We start from the raw sequence: 17,987 nt of genomic DNA, 5'->3' as shown, positions 1-17,987 counted from the left end.
TCTATTCCACCATTCAATTAAGACAGCACTAAGCTCTCTTATACTGAACAGGTGGCTACTATACCCATCAAATAAAAAACAGATATTAGTCTTCATTTAATCCCATAAGTCTGTGTTCTTTTTGTAACACAAGAGGTTTCTGTTGTTTCCATGCCTACATGATACTCAACACAGACCTGCTAAATGTATGAAGATTAGTTCTTCCAGAGTCAGGGTAAAAACAAGGAACACTATTAATATTGTGAGAAATATTCATAGCACCACCAGACCAGAGATTCTTTATAACTTTAATTAACAATAAAGAAAAAGAGTCTCATAAATACTAGAAAAGGTCACTACTGACAGTAGCTCAGGGAAAGAGTTGAGCAGAGATTAATTAGTTATTTTCATCTCTCCCTTTTCTTTGCACACAGCAGCTTTCTCAGCAGTTTCACATTTTCTAGGACAATGACAAATGCGGGATCAAGCCACATGAAGGGAACCAGTCACGAAATATCCTATTTAAATCTATTCTAGAGACTGTATATAACCTATGGTTGCCAGTTTCTTCCTTTTTCCTGGCAGGACACATGCCTTCAACATGTTACTGGCATGGAGATAAAAGTGATGGGGAAAGCTTTACCTGCTAAATTGCTGCATGTCAAGATATTTCTGGGGCCCCACCAGAAAAAAAAGTTGCCAATACTAGTGTAAAACTAGTAGATTTAGAAATGGTGCCTTGTAAATCTATGCACAGAAGTCTTGCAAAATGTCTGTAAGCAGGTATTAGGGGCAACACAGAACACCTGAACACAGAACAGGTCTGATTAGACCATGGGTGCAGAACTTCTTTCAGTCCAAGGGCCAAATCCATTTCAGAGAAGTTCTTGGGAGCCACATTCCAGTGGTGGCGGGGCCAAAGGAAAAACGGGGAGGGCCAAAAAACCTTCCAAAACAAAAATACAAGCCTATTTTAGTTTAATGCTTTTAGGGTGCAATCCTATGTGTGTTTAGACAAAAAAAGGCCTACAACTCCTAGCATTCTATAGTCAATATGGCTGGTTAGGGAATGCTGGGAATTGTAGGACATTTTTCTGTCTAAACATGAATAGGATTGCATCCTTACTGTTTGTAATGAAGCTTGAGGAGACGCATTTCAACCTTTTAAAATGGAGGAAAAAACTGCTCCAAAGCTGGGAACTGTGAAATGATCAGTGGCTGGGGGTGGGTTGGCCTTGTGGGGAACCCCAGAGGGCCAGGTTGGGCTTCCCAGAGGGCCAGATTTTGTCCCTGGGCCTGAAATTCTGCACCCCTGGGTTGGATATAAGGGGTTAGAGACCTCCCATATAATCTATTCAGAGCTTCTTTCTATTCTCAGTCATACTGAGCAGCTCTTGGCCAACATGACACACTTTAACTCTGCACTGTAACTTGCTGTAATAAAGGGAACTGACACTTTGGCAAAAGCGAAAAGATGCTTTGTGAAACATGGAAATGTGAAAAGAAGGTGTACAGATGTTACAGTGCATGGCTGAACATTTGGTGAATGTCATCATTCACACAGGACTACTGATAATCTCAGACAAATTTTATGGATGTCGGCATTAATATGACCAAATCTGTCAGACATACATGAGAGAATGGGGTAGCTCTGAGTTATATGACATTCACAAAATTCACTAGTTTCAATCTTTGGTGCCAATGTAACCAAAGTAAACCATGGTAAAGCCCATTGGGGGAAGAAGAGGAGAAATTAATGAATGAGAGCAGGAGAGAATAGGGAGGAAATGTGTGATCTCACTGCTCACCCGTAACCATGGTTTTTTCCTTAGATCATCTTTACAGGTGTTTTTGAATCTGGCAGAAGACATTTCCAAAGTCTGGTCTTGTATAAGGTGACAAAAGACAGATGGAAATTTCAGAATTTCCAAAGTTCCATGGGTCTGATAACTAACAGCTCTCTAGCAATTTGTGGTATATTTATCTAGTTACAAAATTTATGTATCACTCTGCATCCAGTAGGATCCCTGAGTGGTGAACAATAAAAGAAGAAAACAATAAAAATACAAAATTAAAATATTTAAAATCAAATTATACCTTAACCCATGGCTGGTCAATCAGAGAAGCCTTGTTTAAATAAAAATGGCTACAGCAGGATCAGAAAACAGGACCATGTTGGTGCCTGCCTGGCATCAACAGGCAGGGAGTCCCACAGACCAGGAGCCAATACACTAAAGACTCTATTCCAAGTGAACTCCAAACAGACTGTAGGTCCATGAAGAACCACCAGGGGGGATCTCCACGGTGCCAGGTTTAGTTCGCTCTCCACTTCGCTGCACTTTTTACTGAAGCTGTATCTGCTCTGTCTGGGGACACATGGGGCTTGAGAATCTGGATTATCCCAAAGCTAGCCTGGGTGGGTCACAAGGCAGTTTACCATGAATTGTTTGGGTGGCTACTGGGTGGAGTCTCATCCATGTCCTCATTTAGGGAGCCGGGTCCCTCCCTCCCTCCCTCCCTCCCTCCCTCCCTCCCTCGCTTTGTTCCGCCCTTTCTGCTTTCTCTGGCCAGTGTGTGTGTTAGTGCCACCTGCCTCCCCAACCTATGTCCCCAATTTTTAAAAATTATTTTCCTTCTAAAACTGCAATTGCGCAATAGCAATAGGAGTAAATGCGCAGAACCTTGTTTTCACTTAACTGGTGGTGGTGGAATCATTGGGTGGAGTAGTTCCCTCCTGGGATGCTTTGCCCTGCCTCTGTAGTTGTGTTTGTGACTTTCAAAGTACTTTAGAAGGTGTGCCTAAAGTGTGATTTCGCTTAGCTGCAACTATGATCAGCACCAGTGTCTCGATGATGGTGTGGTGTAATTTCACTGTAGCACTATAGTGAGTATATGTACTGCTGCACAAATACGCTATTCGAATAGCATTTAAATGTGCAATTGTGGAGTCCCGCAGCAGCTACTTTGGGAACTGTGAGCCGGCAGAGTATATGTGGTCCTCAAGGCACTTTTACCAGTGTAAGCCTTAGCCCCTGAAAACCTCTGTACTAGCTTGTCCAATAAATACACTTTACCGTGCTCCCACAGTAATGACTTTAACTGTCCAAGATCGATACACTTTACAGTTCACAGGCAGCTGTGGTTGGTGAATCTGGAGCACTTACTTCGGGTTCACGATGTAGCGCTAATGCACTATTTCAATGTTGTGCTTTTATGCCTTTTTGAAAAAAGTTAGAGGCTGCCCAGCAGAGCACATGTATACTTTGCAGGGATGGAGTTTACTGGTAGGCAAAGTGAAGTAAATACCATGAGGTAGCTCAGAATTCCTGAACTGCCAGCCACAAAATAGTGGAAACTTTGGGGAAACACCCCTTTACCAGGGTCAGTGAGGTCACAGCCTGGTGAAAGACACACCCCTGGGCAGGGCTATCGTGCTGTAGTAAATGCAGAGGGTTGGTGCACACCGTAACAGAAGTGCAGACGAGCCGAATTAAGGAAAATAATTGGACTAAAAGTAGTCTCAGAAAAACCAGTTTTTTGGCACACAACTCTGGGGTGGCTGTGGCATGGCCACAATATCATGTGCCCCAAACAACCTCCAAATGCAGCAAACACAAAGCAAAAAACCTGTGGGGATAACCCCTAGGAGTTCCTCATCCGATGACTTCAGTGACCAGGCAGGCTGGTAAGGGAGAAGGCACTCTCTCAAAAAAACTGGTTTCTTTAGGGCTTTACACTGCAGTAACAGAACCTTAAACCTGGCCCAGTAGACAGCCAGTGCAGTTCCCTCAGCAAAGGAGTTGCATGCTGAAAAGGGGCAGCTCCTGACATCAGCTGAGCTGCTGCATTCTGCACTAGCTGCATTAGTATAGTAGACAGGGAAGACTAAGCTCAAACCCTACAGCCATGAAGCTCCCTGGGTAAAGCTTAACCTCCCTCACAGGGTGGATAAAACAGGCCATGAGTTCCTTGGAGGACAGGTGGGGTGAAAATGAAATGAATAAAGGCAGTTAGAATGGAGTTGACCTGTGTGGCCCCAGGGAAAGAAACACTGACATTCTTTGTTAACCTTCCTGTCTCCATGACATTCAGCGCTCTCTCTCTTGCTCTCCCTCACTCACACACATACTCACACACACAAAGGACATACACTGAAAAGAAATAGGAGGGAAAATACAACAGCACGTAACTAGGCAAATATGCAGCTAACACCAGACAAACGGTGCTGGAATTACCCCTTGGTAAACCAGGAACACCCAAGAGCAGCATTAGGAATGAGGGAAGTTTAGCTAGGTGGTCCTATGATGTTTAAAGATTAAGAAAACTGGAAAACAGAATGTGTGTTTGCTGTTGACTTTATAACCAGCTGTCCCTAACTGGTCAGGGTGAGGCAGATCAGAAGTTTTGTTCCTCCTCCTTTTCCTCAGACACAATTATTCTCATGAGGAAAATAAATATTTGATGTACCTGAAAAATAATAAATCTCCAAAACAGGAGACAGAGCAGAAGCAATGCGCTACATTAGAAAACTGAGACCACGGTACAGTACTGATGACCTGAGAGGAAAAAAAGCAATAAATAAATGAAATTCTTTTAAGTAAATTACACAAGACTAGCCAAACTGAATGATAAACAAGAGTCAGATCCCTTTTGGAAAACTGAGGTATTATTTTTCCCTCAGGATGACATATTGTAATTCTGTAGTATCAAGTTCAAACTAATGGAAGAGTTTCTGGATAAAACGTTTGTTAGAATTAGTTTTCTCTTCTGAAAGCAGGAGCAATGAAAACACAACAACACTATATGTATCAGAGATATACATCCCATAACTTAAAAATCATCCAACTTTACTTTTCACCAGTCATGCACTTATTTCGAGCAAGGAACTGGCATGACAGAAGTCAGCAGGAAAAAAGTTCTGTTGATATTTCCCCACCTCCAGGCACAAGGCTGCCTGCCAGATAAGCACTCTTGTTAATTCAATTCATAATGATGAAAGTGTGTGTGTATTTCTAGGGCCAGTAGTATGCATTAAATGGACAAAATACAAATCTCACCTGTGAGTTCAGGTACTAGAGCTGTACCAAATGTTTGCATATGCACATTTTCAGCACAAAAAGGAGGGTTTTCAGGGCCTCAAAATGCATTTATTCATTTATAAATTTATGAGTTGCCTTTCAGACAAAGTAGGGCCCCAAGGAGACTTACAAAAGCTTCTCAGGAAAGAAAATACCCAATGTTCACCTTTTTTTCAGACCTGTTCACTACTGTTTGCAGCCTAAATTGCTCACCAACCCCAAAGGGGTGACCAGACATGGTTAGTGAGATGTATTTGACTTGGCATGTCTTAAGTTTTGCAGGACTGGTATACAGTGAAATGCTGTGTTTGCAAAATATACTTGCTTTGTACACTAGGCATCAACATGCAGACCTCTTTGCCAGTTAGTTGTTTCTAACCACCACAGTATTCAAAGGATTTTCTAGGTGTTTATATTATGTTTTATCATGGTTTTGTATCTGATGGTTTTAAATTTTGTTTTGTGAACTGCCCAGAGAGCTTTGATTATTGGGTGGTATAGAAAGATAATAACTAACAAACAAACTCAGATGTATTCCATCCAGCATAAGGATAACTTTGAAATGCTGAAGTGATACCCTACAGATCCAGACCTAAATTGGCAAAAGCAGAGTTCAACTTGCAACAAAAACGTGAGAGCTGATTTTGTACTGTAATATAAAAAATCTGACTAACTATGCAGATGACTCCAAGAAAAGTGCAGAGTTGAGTCAGACAGGAAGTCTCCCATGCAACCCTGAAGGTACTGACGTCTGTGGAACACTAACCTTCATCACTTCTACCTGCAGGTCTTCGTTGAGGGAAGGAGTCACTCTGACTGCATTCAGCATCTGATTAAGCAACTGCTTGTCATCAGAGTCTGTTTCCACGGTTACAAATCTCTCGTCAGACAGTAGCCTCTGCAAAGAAAAATGAAGCTGTCTTTCGATTTGCTTGATACATAATGATGTTATAAAAACCATATTTACTAGCAAATTATCTTGTTTTTCAAAACTTATCAGAGAAGCTAGGCTTTGATGGGATAGTGAGGTCTAGTTGACACATGCATGTATATCACTTGAATAAAGATAACATGTGTGAAGTGAACCTGCCCCAATTAAAACCTATCTGTGCCTCTCTGTCTATGCAGCATGACACAATGAGGCTGTTAGCATGTAATGGTGGCAAATCCTGTGCTAATTAACCCACAATTTGACGTGGCACATGCCAGATGCATTTCGAGACCATTTTGAATATTCAGTCCTACGTGACATCTGAACCCGGCCACTATAAATTGTTGTTGTTGTTGTTGTTCAGTCGTTCAGTCATGTCCGACTCTTCGTGACCCCATGGACTATAGCATGCCAGGCCTTCCTGTCCTGCGCTCTCTCCCGGAGCGTGCTCAAGTCCATATTCATTGCATCGGTGATGCTATCTAGCCATCTCATCCTCTGCCGTCCCCTTCTCCTTTTGCCTTCAGTCTTTCCCAGCATCAGGGTCTTTTTCAGGGAGTTTTCTCTTCGCATTAGGTGGCCAAAATATTTGAGCTTCAGCTTCAGTATCTGTCCTTCCAATGAGTACTCAGGGTTGATTTCCTTTAGTATGGACTGATTTGACCTCCTTGCAGGCCAGGGGACTCATAAGAGTCTTCTCCAGCACCACAGTTAGAAAGCATCAATTCTTCGGCGCTCAGCCTTCCTTATAGTCCAGCTCTCACAGCCATACATTACTACTGGGAAAACCATAGCTTTGATTAGACGGACCTTTGTCGGCAAGGTGATGTCTCTGCTTCTTACTATGCTGTCTAGGTTGGCCATAGCTTTCCTCCCAAGGAGCAAGCGTCTTCTAATTTCATGGCTACCGTCACCGTCTGCGGTGAACTTGGAGCCCAAGAAAGTAAAATCTGTCACTGCTTCCATTTCTTCCCCTTCTATATGCCAGGAAGTGATGGGGCCAGATGCCATGATCTTCGTTTTTTTAATGTTGAGTTTCAAACCAGCTTTTGCACTCTCCACTTTCACCCTCAACAAGAGGCTCTTGAGATCCTCTTCACTTTCTGCCATTAGGGTGGTATTGTCTGCATATCGGAGGTTGTTGATAATTCTCCTGGCAATCTTAATTCCGACCTCTGATTCATCCAACCTGGCATTTCTCATGATGTACTCTGCATATAAGTTAAATAAGCAGGGTGACAATATGCAGCCTTGTCGTACTCCTTTCCCAACTTTGAACCAATCGGTTGTTCCATGTCTGGTTCTTACTGTTGCTTCTTGACCCTCGTACAGGTTTCTCAGGAGACAGGTAAGGTGGTCTGCTACTCCCATCACTTTAAGAATTTGCCACAGTTTGTTGTGATCCACACAATCAAAGGCTTTAGCGTAGTCAATGAAGCAGAAATAGACGTTTTTCTGGAATTCTCTTGCTTTCTCCATGATGCAGCGAATGTTGGCGATTTGATCTCTAGTTCCTCTGCCTCTTCGAAACCCAGCTTGTACTTCCGGTAGTTCTCGGTTTGCATACTGCTGAAGCCTAGCTTGTAGGATTTTGAGCATAACCTTGCTGGCATGTGAAATGAGCGCAATTGTGCGGTAGTTTGAACACTCTTTGGCGTTGCCCTTCTTTGGAATTGGAATGTAAACGGACCTTTTCCAGTCTTGCGGCCATTGTTGAATGTTCCAAATTTGTTGGCATATTGAATGCAGCACTTTAACAGCATCATCTTTTAGGATTTTAAATAGCTCAGCTGGAATACTGTCATCTCCACTAGCTTTGTTGTTAGTAATGCTTCCTAAGGCCCACTTGACTTCACTTTCTAGGATGTCCAGCTCAAGTTCAGTGACCGCACTATCATGGCTATCAGGGACATTCAGATCTTTCCTGTATAGTTCTTCTGTGTATTCTTGCCACCTCTTCTTAATCTCATCTGCTTCTGTTAGGTCCCTGCCTTCTTTGTCCTTTATCATGCCCGTCTTTGCACAAAACGTTCCCTTGAGATCTCCGATTTTCTTGAAGAGATCTCTAGTCTTTCCCATTCTGTTGTTTTCCTCCATTTCTTTGCATTGTTCATTTAAGAAGACCTTCTTGTCTCTCCTTGCTATTCTCTGGAACTCTGCATTCAGTTGGATATATCTTCCCCTTTCTCCCTTGCTTTTCGCTTCCCTTCTTTCCTCAGCTACTTGTAAAGCCTCATCAGACAGCCACTTGGCTTTCTTGCATTTCTTTTTCTTTGGGATGGATTGAGTTGCTGCCTCCTGAACAATGTTACGGACCTCCGTCCATAGTTCCTCAGGCACTCTGTCTATCAGGTCTAATCCCTTAAATCTATTCCTCACCTCCACTGTGTATTCATAAGGGATATGATTTAGGTCATACCTGAATGGTTTAGTGGTTTTCCCTACGTTCTTCAATTTAAGCCGAAATTTTGCAACAAGAAGCTCATGATCTGAGCCACAGTCAGCTCCAGGTCTTGTTTTTACTGACTGTATAGAGCTTCTCCATCTTTGGCTGCAAAGCACATAATCAATCTGATTTCAATATTGACCATCTGGTGATGTCCATGTGTAGAGTCGCCTCTTGTGCTGTTGGAAAAGAGTGTTTGCTATGATCAGCGTGTTCTCTTGGCAAAACTCTATTAGCCTTTGTCCTGCTTCATTTTGTACACCAAGGCCATGCCTGCCTGTTATCCCGGTGATTTCTTGACTTCCTACTTTAGCATTCCAATCCGCTATGATGAAGAGGACATCTTTTTTTGGTGTTAGTTCTAGAAGGTGTTGTAGGTCTTCACAGAACCGATCAACCTCAGCTTCTTCGGCATCAGTGGTTGGGGCATAGACTTGAATTACTGTGATGTTGAATGGTTTGCCTTGGATTCGTACTGAGATCATTCTATCGTTTTTAAGATTGTACCCCAGTACTGCTTTTCCCACCCTTTTGTTGACTATGAGTGCTACTCCATTTCTTCTAAGGGATTCTTGTCCACAATAGTAGATATGATGGTCACCTGAATTAAATTCGCCCATGCCTGTCCATTTTAGTTCACTGATTCCCAAGATGTCGATGTTCAATCTTGCCATCTCATGTTTGACCACCTCCAACTTACCTTGATTCATTGATCTGACATTCCAGGTTCCTAAACAATATTGTTCTTTACAGCATCGGATTTTCTTTTCACCACCAGACACATCCACAGCTGAGTGTCCTTTCGGCTTTGGCCCAGCCACTATAAGTTACACGTGAGTTGAACAACCCACAGTTAACCTAGCTACTAATTGTAGGTTAACTGTGGGTTTTTTAACCCATGATAAACCTATAGTGTCTGGGACTGGACATCACAGAGCAACCACCGATCCGCCCAATCTGAATATTCAAAATGGTCGCAGAATGCACCCAGCATGTGTCGTGGCAAATCGTGGATTAATTAACCCATGATTTTCCAATGTTATGTGCAAACTGGGTCACAATATCTTTCTTTGATGAGCAAAAACAGTTGTTCCTCAAAAGGGATTCTGTTTTTTTTTACTTACTGTAAATCTCACTCTGTGTTTGGATTTCTGTCAGGAGCGCCCTAGCTGCCTCTTACAGTCACCTCCAATAGCCAACTCAAGACACAGATGAAAAGGATTCTTTTCAAGGCTTTATTCCTTTTATAACTTAATGACTCTTTCAGATGCTAATCACCAGTGACTAAGCAAGGAACAGCCCTGGGGAAAGATAGCAGAGTAGCCTAAGCTCCAGGTAAGGCAGTTGGTCCCCGTTTGAAGGAGAATCACGGGAAGACCCTGAATTTATGGGCTAGGGAGAGATCCTCCCTCTTTCCCTTGGGTCCTCGGGACGCGACCGTTGCTTGTGCGCCAAACGAGCGCTTTGCCTCCTTTCTGCGCCTTCCATCTGTCATCGCTCTCTGCGTCGGCGCCGAGCATCCAGCAAGCCCCCCTCCAGTGCTCTCTCGCTGCCAGGGTCACTATCTATCCCAGGAATGCTGGCAGGAGGAATCTCTGTCAGCTGATGTGCTTGTGAGAGATGAGTGAGCTCCTCTCCCACAGATTGCTGTTCCTCCTCAGAATCAGAACTGCTCTGGGGTCCTATTGGCTCAGTTTCCACCCTGACAATTTCTTTATTTTGGTGACCTATAGCCTCTTTTTAAAGAAGAGTATATGGTGGCATGTCACATTCTATCTAGCACGAACCCCAATACACGTTTTCTGTTCCTCCAACATGCTATTTTAAGGTCAGTGTGTGCCCACTTAATGTGTGCTATTAGTTTCTTCCAGTCCCTCTTTTTTGTTAGTCACTTCATTTACTCAGTCATTCCTAGAAATGTCCATGCACAAAGGTAACATTAGGCCAGAGCACTCAAACTGTTCTATATGGTACAAAGTGTGCAGCTTGGACAGGCTTTCTGTAATCAGTGGGCACGAGAAACCACATTAGCTAGGGATGATGAGAGTGCCCACTGCCCACCGCAGCCCACTGTGACTTATTTAAGCCATGGTGGGTTGTGGTGTGTGCCAGTAGCCATTTTGAATATTCAGGCCATGGCAAGAGGTTGCCATGGCTTATTGTGTCATGAGAACCCAGAGAGGATGGTTTATGTGAGGGTTAAACAATGTTCGCATGGGTTGTTTCAGGGTGATGCAAAGGTTATTTAACCCTCACATAAGTCAGCCCGTCAGGTTCGCATGAAACAATAAGCCATGGCAACTGCCTGCCACAGCATGAATATTCAAAAAGGGTGGCCAGCATGTGGCACAACCCACCGTGGCTTAAATAAACAAATAAACCATGGTGGGCCGCAGTGATCGTGCAAACTCACCCAATGTAACGGCATGGCTTACGAAAGGGTAGTTACTTACTATTTTAATTATTTTAATACCTAGATTAACATTTCCTTAGAAACTAAAATGCCAGCAGGTCAGCCACTTTGTTGATTCACAAACACTTCCAAACGTGACTGAGCCTCATCCCCATATACCTGCATCCCTGCAAGAGCGTGCTGGGCCAGCTTCACGTTCTTGCTTTCCAAAGCAAGCTGGAGTGGAAGGAGACACTTCTCCCTGGTATTCAAAGAAAGAGAAACATTGCTCAAAACTCGGCATTCAGAAAGTGTCTGTTTTATAACTACTCCTTCACTTCCAAGTTTTGCTCTCTTGAGAGAAATTCACAGCATTCGTTGTTCTCCTTTCGTATATGGGAGGTTACAAGGAAAAATCACCCCCCCCCCCAAGCTGCCACACGCTAAGCCAATTCATGATACAACAAAAAATTATGTCTGTGAATTTCTAAAAGTCTATGTATTAAAATACAGAATTCCGGTTTTAATTAATTATACTTATAAACCACTAACTATAATAGTACTTCTATACATCTAAATATAATAAAATCTCTTAAGTGGTTTACATACAAAATGCTACAAACCACAGTTCAAATACTTATAAATACAATATAACAACAGTTATAACTTACAACAAAGTAAATAAATAAGAAACAGTAAAACTTGCATTTAATTTTTTAAAAAACTGTTTGTAGTGTGCTCAGAGAATGGTTGCTATTGGGTGGATAAGAAATATCACAAAGAGAGAAAGAAAAAAAGAAAACAGAGTATTGTCATGATCAACTGCAAGCCAGGGAAAGCTTGTGTAAACAAATACATTTTCAGAACATATGGTGGACATGACTGTGCATTACCTGATGTGACAGAAGTTCAAACAATACTGAACAACTGACAAAAAATTGCATACCCATAGCTGGGGTGCACATGCAGCAATCGAGCTGGAGACTGGTTCAGGGAATTGATATTCAGTTTCAGGACTGGGGTGGCCTTGCCAGAGTCAGCACTGATCAGCACAGAGACATATGGTGCCCCTCATGATGGTAAAAGAATAATAATAAATACTTAATAATTCGCAGCCCTTCAATGGTACCCCAAACTGTGGCACCAGAAAGCAAGCCACTCATCCTGCCCAATGGTAGGACTGGCCCCCGGGAGTCTGCTGCTCATGCCAGCCTAACAACAGATCAGCTGTTGAATTACACAGGCAAGATGCAGAAGCTTCCGAGACTGGATTCCCCATCATTGCCATCAATCATTCTCTTAGGTACAGCCCACCTAACCTAACAATTGGTCTGTGTTGTAAACTTGCCTACCTAGACTTTAGAGTCCTGGAACTGGATTCAGAAGTATAATAAGGGGAGGCTATTATGAGTCTTCTTTGCTTTGACAATTATAAAGGAACAGCAAGAAAAAGTTTTTTCCTGTGGTTGCCCCCTTCCTGTGGAACTCCCTGCCACCGGAGGTCAGGCAGGTGCCAACACTGTATTGCTTCCAGCACCTCCTGGAAACAGTTCTGTTCCAGGAAGCATTCCTTAAATGACCAGCCATGGTTTTTATTGGCATTTGTGTCTTTGATAATTTTAATATGGTGTTTAATCTTTTATCCTTTTTACTATTGTACCTCTTATGTTCACCACTCTGGAATCTGTTTTAGATGGGGAGTGGTATACAAATGTTGTAAATAAATAAATACATAGTAATAATAATTAAACATTAAGTGTGTCTGTGCACAGTCTCAACATTTTCCCATGTTTCAACTCATGCCACAGTACCCTATCTATAGCACTTTCAGAACTACAAGTTCCAGTCCCTGCCACTATTTTGATCACCCGACAATCACCCAAACCTCCTCTTTTCAGTAGCAAAGGAAACAGACTGATTCCAGTAAAACTAAGCCAACCAGTAGCGCATTACAACTGAAAACCACCTCCACCTTTTACTGCTCACTGCATAATGACTGTGCATTTCAGCACAATGCCCACCATCTACAGTCACATCCTTTTAAATGATAAGAATTAGATTTCCTTGTATATCTCTGAGCCTGAGCAAAATCCTGCCACAAAATGGATTAAAAATCATGACTGATTCAAATAGTTAACTTCCCATTCTTGAGAAAAGCATATAGCTGAAGGCCTGATTAATGCCACTGGAGCCTCTCTATTCGCATTACGACATTTAACAAGATGAATGGCCACTGTGTCATTTCCTGTACTTATCAGTGAGATTTTTTCCTGTATCATCAGGCCCTTAATTATAAAGCACCTACAGTCACCTGGCAATCAGATTGATTGGCTGGCTCAGATGTGTGGCGCTTTAATTTTAAAACAGCAGGTTAATTCCAAATGAAGCGCATGGCTCATGACCCCAACACCTCAAAAACCATCTCTTGCCCATATGAGCCTGCTCGGACCATGAGATCAGCTTCAGAGACCCTTTCCTGTGTTCCCCCTCCGAGTGAAACTTGGGATGGCGGTATCCGTTTCAAGCAGGCCTTTTCTGTGATAGCCCCATGTTTATGGAATGCTGTACTCAAGGAAGCTTGCCTGGTGCCGACACTATCAGTTTAGGACACAGGACATTGCCTTATCCTGAGTCAGCCTATTGGTCTATCTAGCCCAGTATTGTCGACACTGACTGGCAGCAGCTTCCCAGGGTTTTGGGCAGGAGTTTTTCCTCCCCTACCTGGAGAAGCTGGGGATTGAACCAGGCACCATCTGCATGCAAAGCAGGTGCTCTACCACTGAGCTATGGCCCCTTTTCGATGCCAGGCAGTGACCTGCTTATTTCTGCAGGCATTTGGACATTAGTTACGGCCCAATTGTTGTGGGCTGCTTTTCTGGGGTTCACTCTAGACTGTGAGACAGAGGGGGATATTGAGGATGAACACTTTTTGTATTGTATTTAGACTATGTTTTTATAGTGTTATTTGTATGTGTATTATTGTGTTGATTGTGGTTTATGCTGATTTTGGGTTCTTTTCTATTAATTATAGATTTTGGTATTTGTGTTAAGTTGTTTCAAGACTGCTTTTTGTGATAGGAAGCAACACATAAATTTAAATCTTCACCAGGGTTGGCCGTGGAATCCCTGTCTAAATGTCTGAGTGGCTGGATGGAGAGGAATAAGCTGAAGCTGAACCCTGACAAGACCGAGGTACTTCTGGTGGGAGACAAGAGTAGGTTGGGGGATGTTGACCTGGTGTTGAATGGGGTACGGCTAGCCTTGAAAGACCAGGTCCGCAGCCTGGGGGTCATTTTAGACTCCCAGCTGTCCATGGAGGCTCAGGTGTCAGCCGTGAGCCAGACAGCATTGTACCAACTCCATCTGATATGGCAGCTGCGCCCCTACCTTCCCGACCATCTGCTCCCATCGGTAGTACATACCCTGGTCTCTTCTCGTCTAGGCTACTGTAATGCACTCTATGTGGGGTTACCCTTGAAGACGGTTCGGAAGCTGCAGCTGGTGCAGAACGTGGTGGCTCACCCGATTAAAAGCAGCCACTGGCGTGATCACAGCACTCCGGTGCTGAAGGAGTTGCACTGGTTATCAGTTGTTTTCTGGCCAAATTCAAAGTGTTGGTTTTGACCTTTAAAACCCTATGCGGTTCTGGCCCAGCCTATCTCAAGGAGAGCCTCCAGCAACACCAGACAGGCCGCTTAACAAGATCAACCTCAGATGGCCTTCTCTCTGTCCCATCAGCCAGGACAGCTAGGCTGGTGAGGACAAGGGAGAGGGCCTTCTCCGTGGTGGCTCCCACTCTGTGGAACTCCCTCCCTAGGGAACTCCACCATGTTGTTGTTGTCCAGTTGCTCAGTCGTGTCCGACTCTTCATGACTCCATGGACCATAGCACGCCAGGCCTTCCTGTCCTCCGCTCTCTCCCGGAGTGTGCTCAAGTCCATATTCATTGCATCAGTGATGCTATCTAGCCATCTCATCCTCTGCCGTCCCCTTCTCCTTTTGCCTTCAATCTTTCCCAGCATCAGGGTCTTTTTCAGGGAGTTTTCTCTTCGCATTAGGTGGCCAAAATATTTGAGCTTCAGCTTCAGTATCTGTCCTTCCAATGAGCACTCAGGGTTGATTTCCTTTAGGATGGACTGATTTGACCTCCTTGCAGGCCAGGGGACTCGTAAGAGTCTTCTCCAGCACCACAGTTCGAAAGCATCGATTCTTCGGCGCTCAGCCTTCCTTATAGTCCAGCTCTCACAGCCATACGCTGCTACTGGGAAAACCATAGCTTTGATTATATGAATCTTTGTCAGCAAGGTGATGTCTCTGCTTCTTACTATGCTGTCTAGGTTTGCCATAGCTTTCCTCCCAAGGAGCATGCGTCTTTTAACTTCATGGCTACAGTCACCGTCTCCGGAGATCTTGGAGCCCAAGAAAATAAAATCTGTCACTGCTTCCATTTCTTCCCCTTCTATATGCCAGGAAGTGATGGGGCCAGATGCCATGATCTTCATTTTTTTAATGCTGAGTTTCAAACCAGCTTTTGCACTCTCCACTTTCACCCTCAACAAGAGGCTCTTGAGATCCTCTTCGCTTTCTGCCATTAGGGTGGTATCGTCTGCGTATCTGAGGTTGTTGATAATTCTCCCGGCAATCTTAATTCCGACCTGTGATTCATCCAACCCGGCATTTCTCATGATGTACTCTGCATATAAATTAAATAAGCAGGGCTACAATATACAGCCTTGTCGTACTCCTTTCCCAATTTTGAACCAATTGGTTGTTCCATGTCTGATTCTTACTGTTGCTTCTTGACCCTCGTACAGGTTTCTCAGGAGACAGGTAAGGTGGTCTGGTACTCCCATCTCTTTAAGAATTTGCCACAGTTTGTTGTGATCCACACAATCAAAGGCTTTAGCGCAGTCAATGAAGCAAAAATAGACGTTTTTCTGGATTTCTCTTGCTTTCTCCATGATGCAGCGAATGTTGGCGATTTGATCTCTAGTTCCTCTGCCTCTTCGAAACCCAGCTTGTACTTCTGGTAGTTCTCGGTTCACATACTGCTGAAGCCTAGCTTGTAGGATTTTGAGCATCACCTTGCTGGCATGTGAAATGCGCGCAATTGTACGCTAGTTTCTGTTTAGAAAAAAAAAGACTTTTTTCTGTTTAAACATGCATAGGATTGCGCCCTTAGCTACTTCACTTCATATCCAAGGGCCTCACTGCATGATTGTTCAAAGTGTATCCCAACATCATTTTACTGTTTGTATAATACTTGTGTGAAGCCTCTTTTCAACAGGGATAGCAACGTTTCCTATCTCTACACATTGGGGAGCGGTGGGGAGAGAAGAAAAGCTGCTCTTTATACGTTTTCTAACAGTTGCTGGTTCTGGGATTTTGAAAGCTTTGGGGCAAGACACCCTCAATGGGCTCTCTCCCTCAGCTGAATCTACCTTCTCACCACCATTGTCATCAGCTGCTATTGGTCCTCATCCTCTTTGTCATCACTGCTACCAGTTACTTGCTTGACAGGTAGGGATCCAGTGAAGAAGTAGGCAGTGATATCTACTGCTCCTCCATCTCAGCACAACTGTTTTCTGGGCCAGAACAAGAGACATGTGAACAGGAAGGTTGCAATGGTGTAGAGGAGGAGCAACTCCAAGGGGCTCTTGTCAGTGGGCCCCTGCTGGGGTGTGGGCCCTTGGCAGGTGCCCAACTATGCCTACCTTTGACACCAGGCCTATTTTCTAGTCTTTAGTCATAAGATGTGCCTTCTACCACAGACATAGACAACTAGGACTCTATACAGTTAAAGCAATTTTTTAATAAAAGGTGGGGCAGGAGTTTCTGGAGCCTTGCTAAAGTTTGGCACTTTTCTTAAAAAATATAAGAATGCCTACATGGCTGCTTGTGTGGCAACACTGAATGGTGGCAGTGGTGGCAATACAGTCTGTAAAGAATTAACCTTTTCTTTTTAACCTTTTAACAAGTTCACGGGCATGGTGCAGGGGCAGCTGTATGGCCCCACCACAAAAATACACAATAGGAGCCTGTCACACCAGACCTTTGGCATCCCACACAGAGATAACAATATAAGAAAAGTGCAATGCAGGGAACAAAATATTGTTGAAAAAATGCACTACTGCTGCCTGCAAGAGAAGTGTGACCTTGAAAAAAAGTCAGACATGTTTAGGTTTCTTCATAAATACTTATCTGAATTGTGACTTATGCAGAAGGTCAGTAGTGATGTTTTAAATAGCTTGTTATCGAAAGCTGTTGGTGTGCTAATTCTAGAGCAGCCATCCCCAACCTGATGCCCTCCAGATATGTTGGACTACAACTCCCAGCATTCCACCGCCAGGATGTCTGTGCTAGAATGCACATCTTGTCATGTATAAAGACTAGAAAATAGGGCTGGCCTCAAGGGTAGGTGTGGCTGGGGACCTGCCAAAGGCCCACACCCCAGCAGGGGCCCACTGGCTGGGGGATGCTCCGAACTGTAGTCCAACACATCTAGAGAGCACAAGTTGGGGAAAGAGGCTCTAGAGAGTGTGCAATACAAAACCATGCTCTTATATAAGAACATAAAAAGAACTGTGCTAGATCAGAGCAAAGGGCTATTTGGTCCAGCATTCTCTTCACACAGTGACCAACCAGATGCCCCAATGGGAAGCTCACAAGTAGGGCATGAGAACAATAGCACCCCCCCATACATGTTCCGCAGCAACTGACATACAGAGGCATACTGCCTGTGATACTGGAGGTTATATATAGCTTTCATGATCCAGCTTGAGATCAGGGAGGCATCCAAAGGAGAAAATGTTGTAGTCATGGATGACTTCAATTGCCCCATATAGACTGGATAAACAAATGTTCCAGTCATGCAAAAGATATACAATTTCTAGATACCCTAAATGACTGTGTCCTAAAAAGTTGGTCATGGAAACAACCAGATAAGAGGCAGCCCTATACTTAATCCTAAGTGGTGCCCAGGAACTAGTGCAAGATATGAGTACTGCTGAACTGATTGGAAACAGTGACCAGTTTCTATGTAAGCGGAAAATTGCCAAGCATGTCCAACACACTCACATTTGACTTCAAAAGAGGAAACTTCTAAAAAATGAGGGGTTTGGTTAAAAGGAAGTTGAAAGGGAAAGTCTGGTCCAAGAGGTCA

General features: G+C 43.6%; 1 protein-coding gene across 1 annotated transcript in view; it reads right to left on the bottom strand.

Moving 5' to 3' along the window:
• Positions 1-17,987, bottom strand: part of ARFGEF3 (ARFGEF family member 3) — a 103,775-nt gene that overhangs the window by 72,131 nt on the left and 13,657 nt on the right. The window contains exons 3-4 of the mRNA XM_084827663.1: positions 11,007-11,088; positions 5,824-5,955 (exon numbers count right to left, since the gene is read on the bottom strand). Coding sequence (XP_084683789.1) covers positions 5,824-5,955; positions 11,007-11,088 — 214 coding nt within the window. The remainder of the gene's footprint in view (positions 1-5,823; positions 5,956-11,006; positions 11,089-17,987) is intronic.

The sequence above is a fragment of the Heloderma suspectum genome, chromosome 1, assembly GCF_057233095.1.
Source record: "Heloderma suspectum isolate Gila_16-S chromosome 1, 16-S_ref, whole genome shotgun sequence".
Taxonomy (NCBI): Eukaryota; Metazoa; Chordata; class Lepidosauria; order Squamata; family Helodermatidae; genus Heloderma; species Heloderma suspectum.
This window is presented reverse-complemented; position numbering and strand designations above follow the sequence as displayed.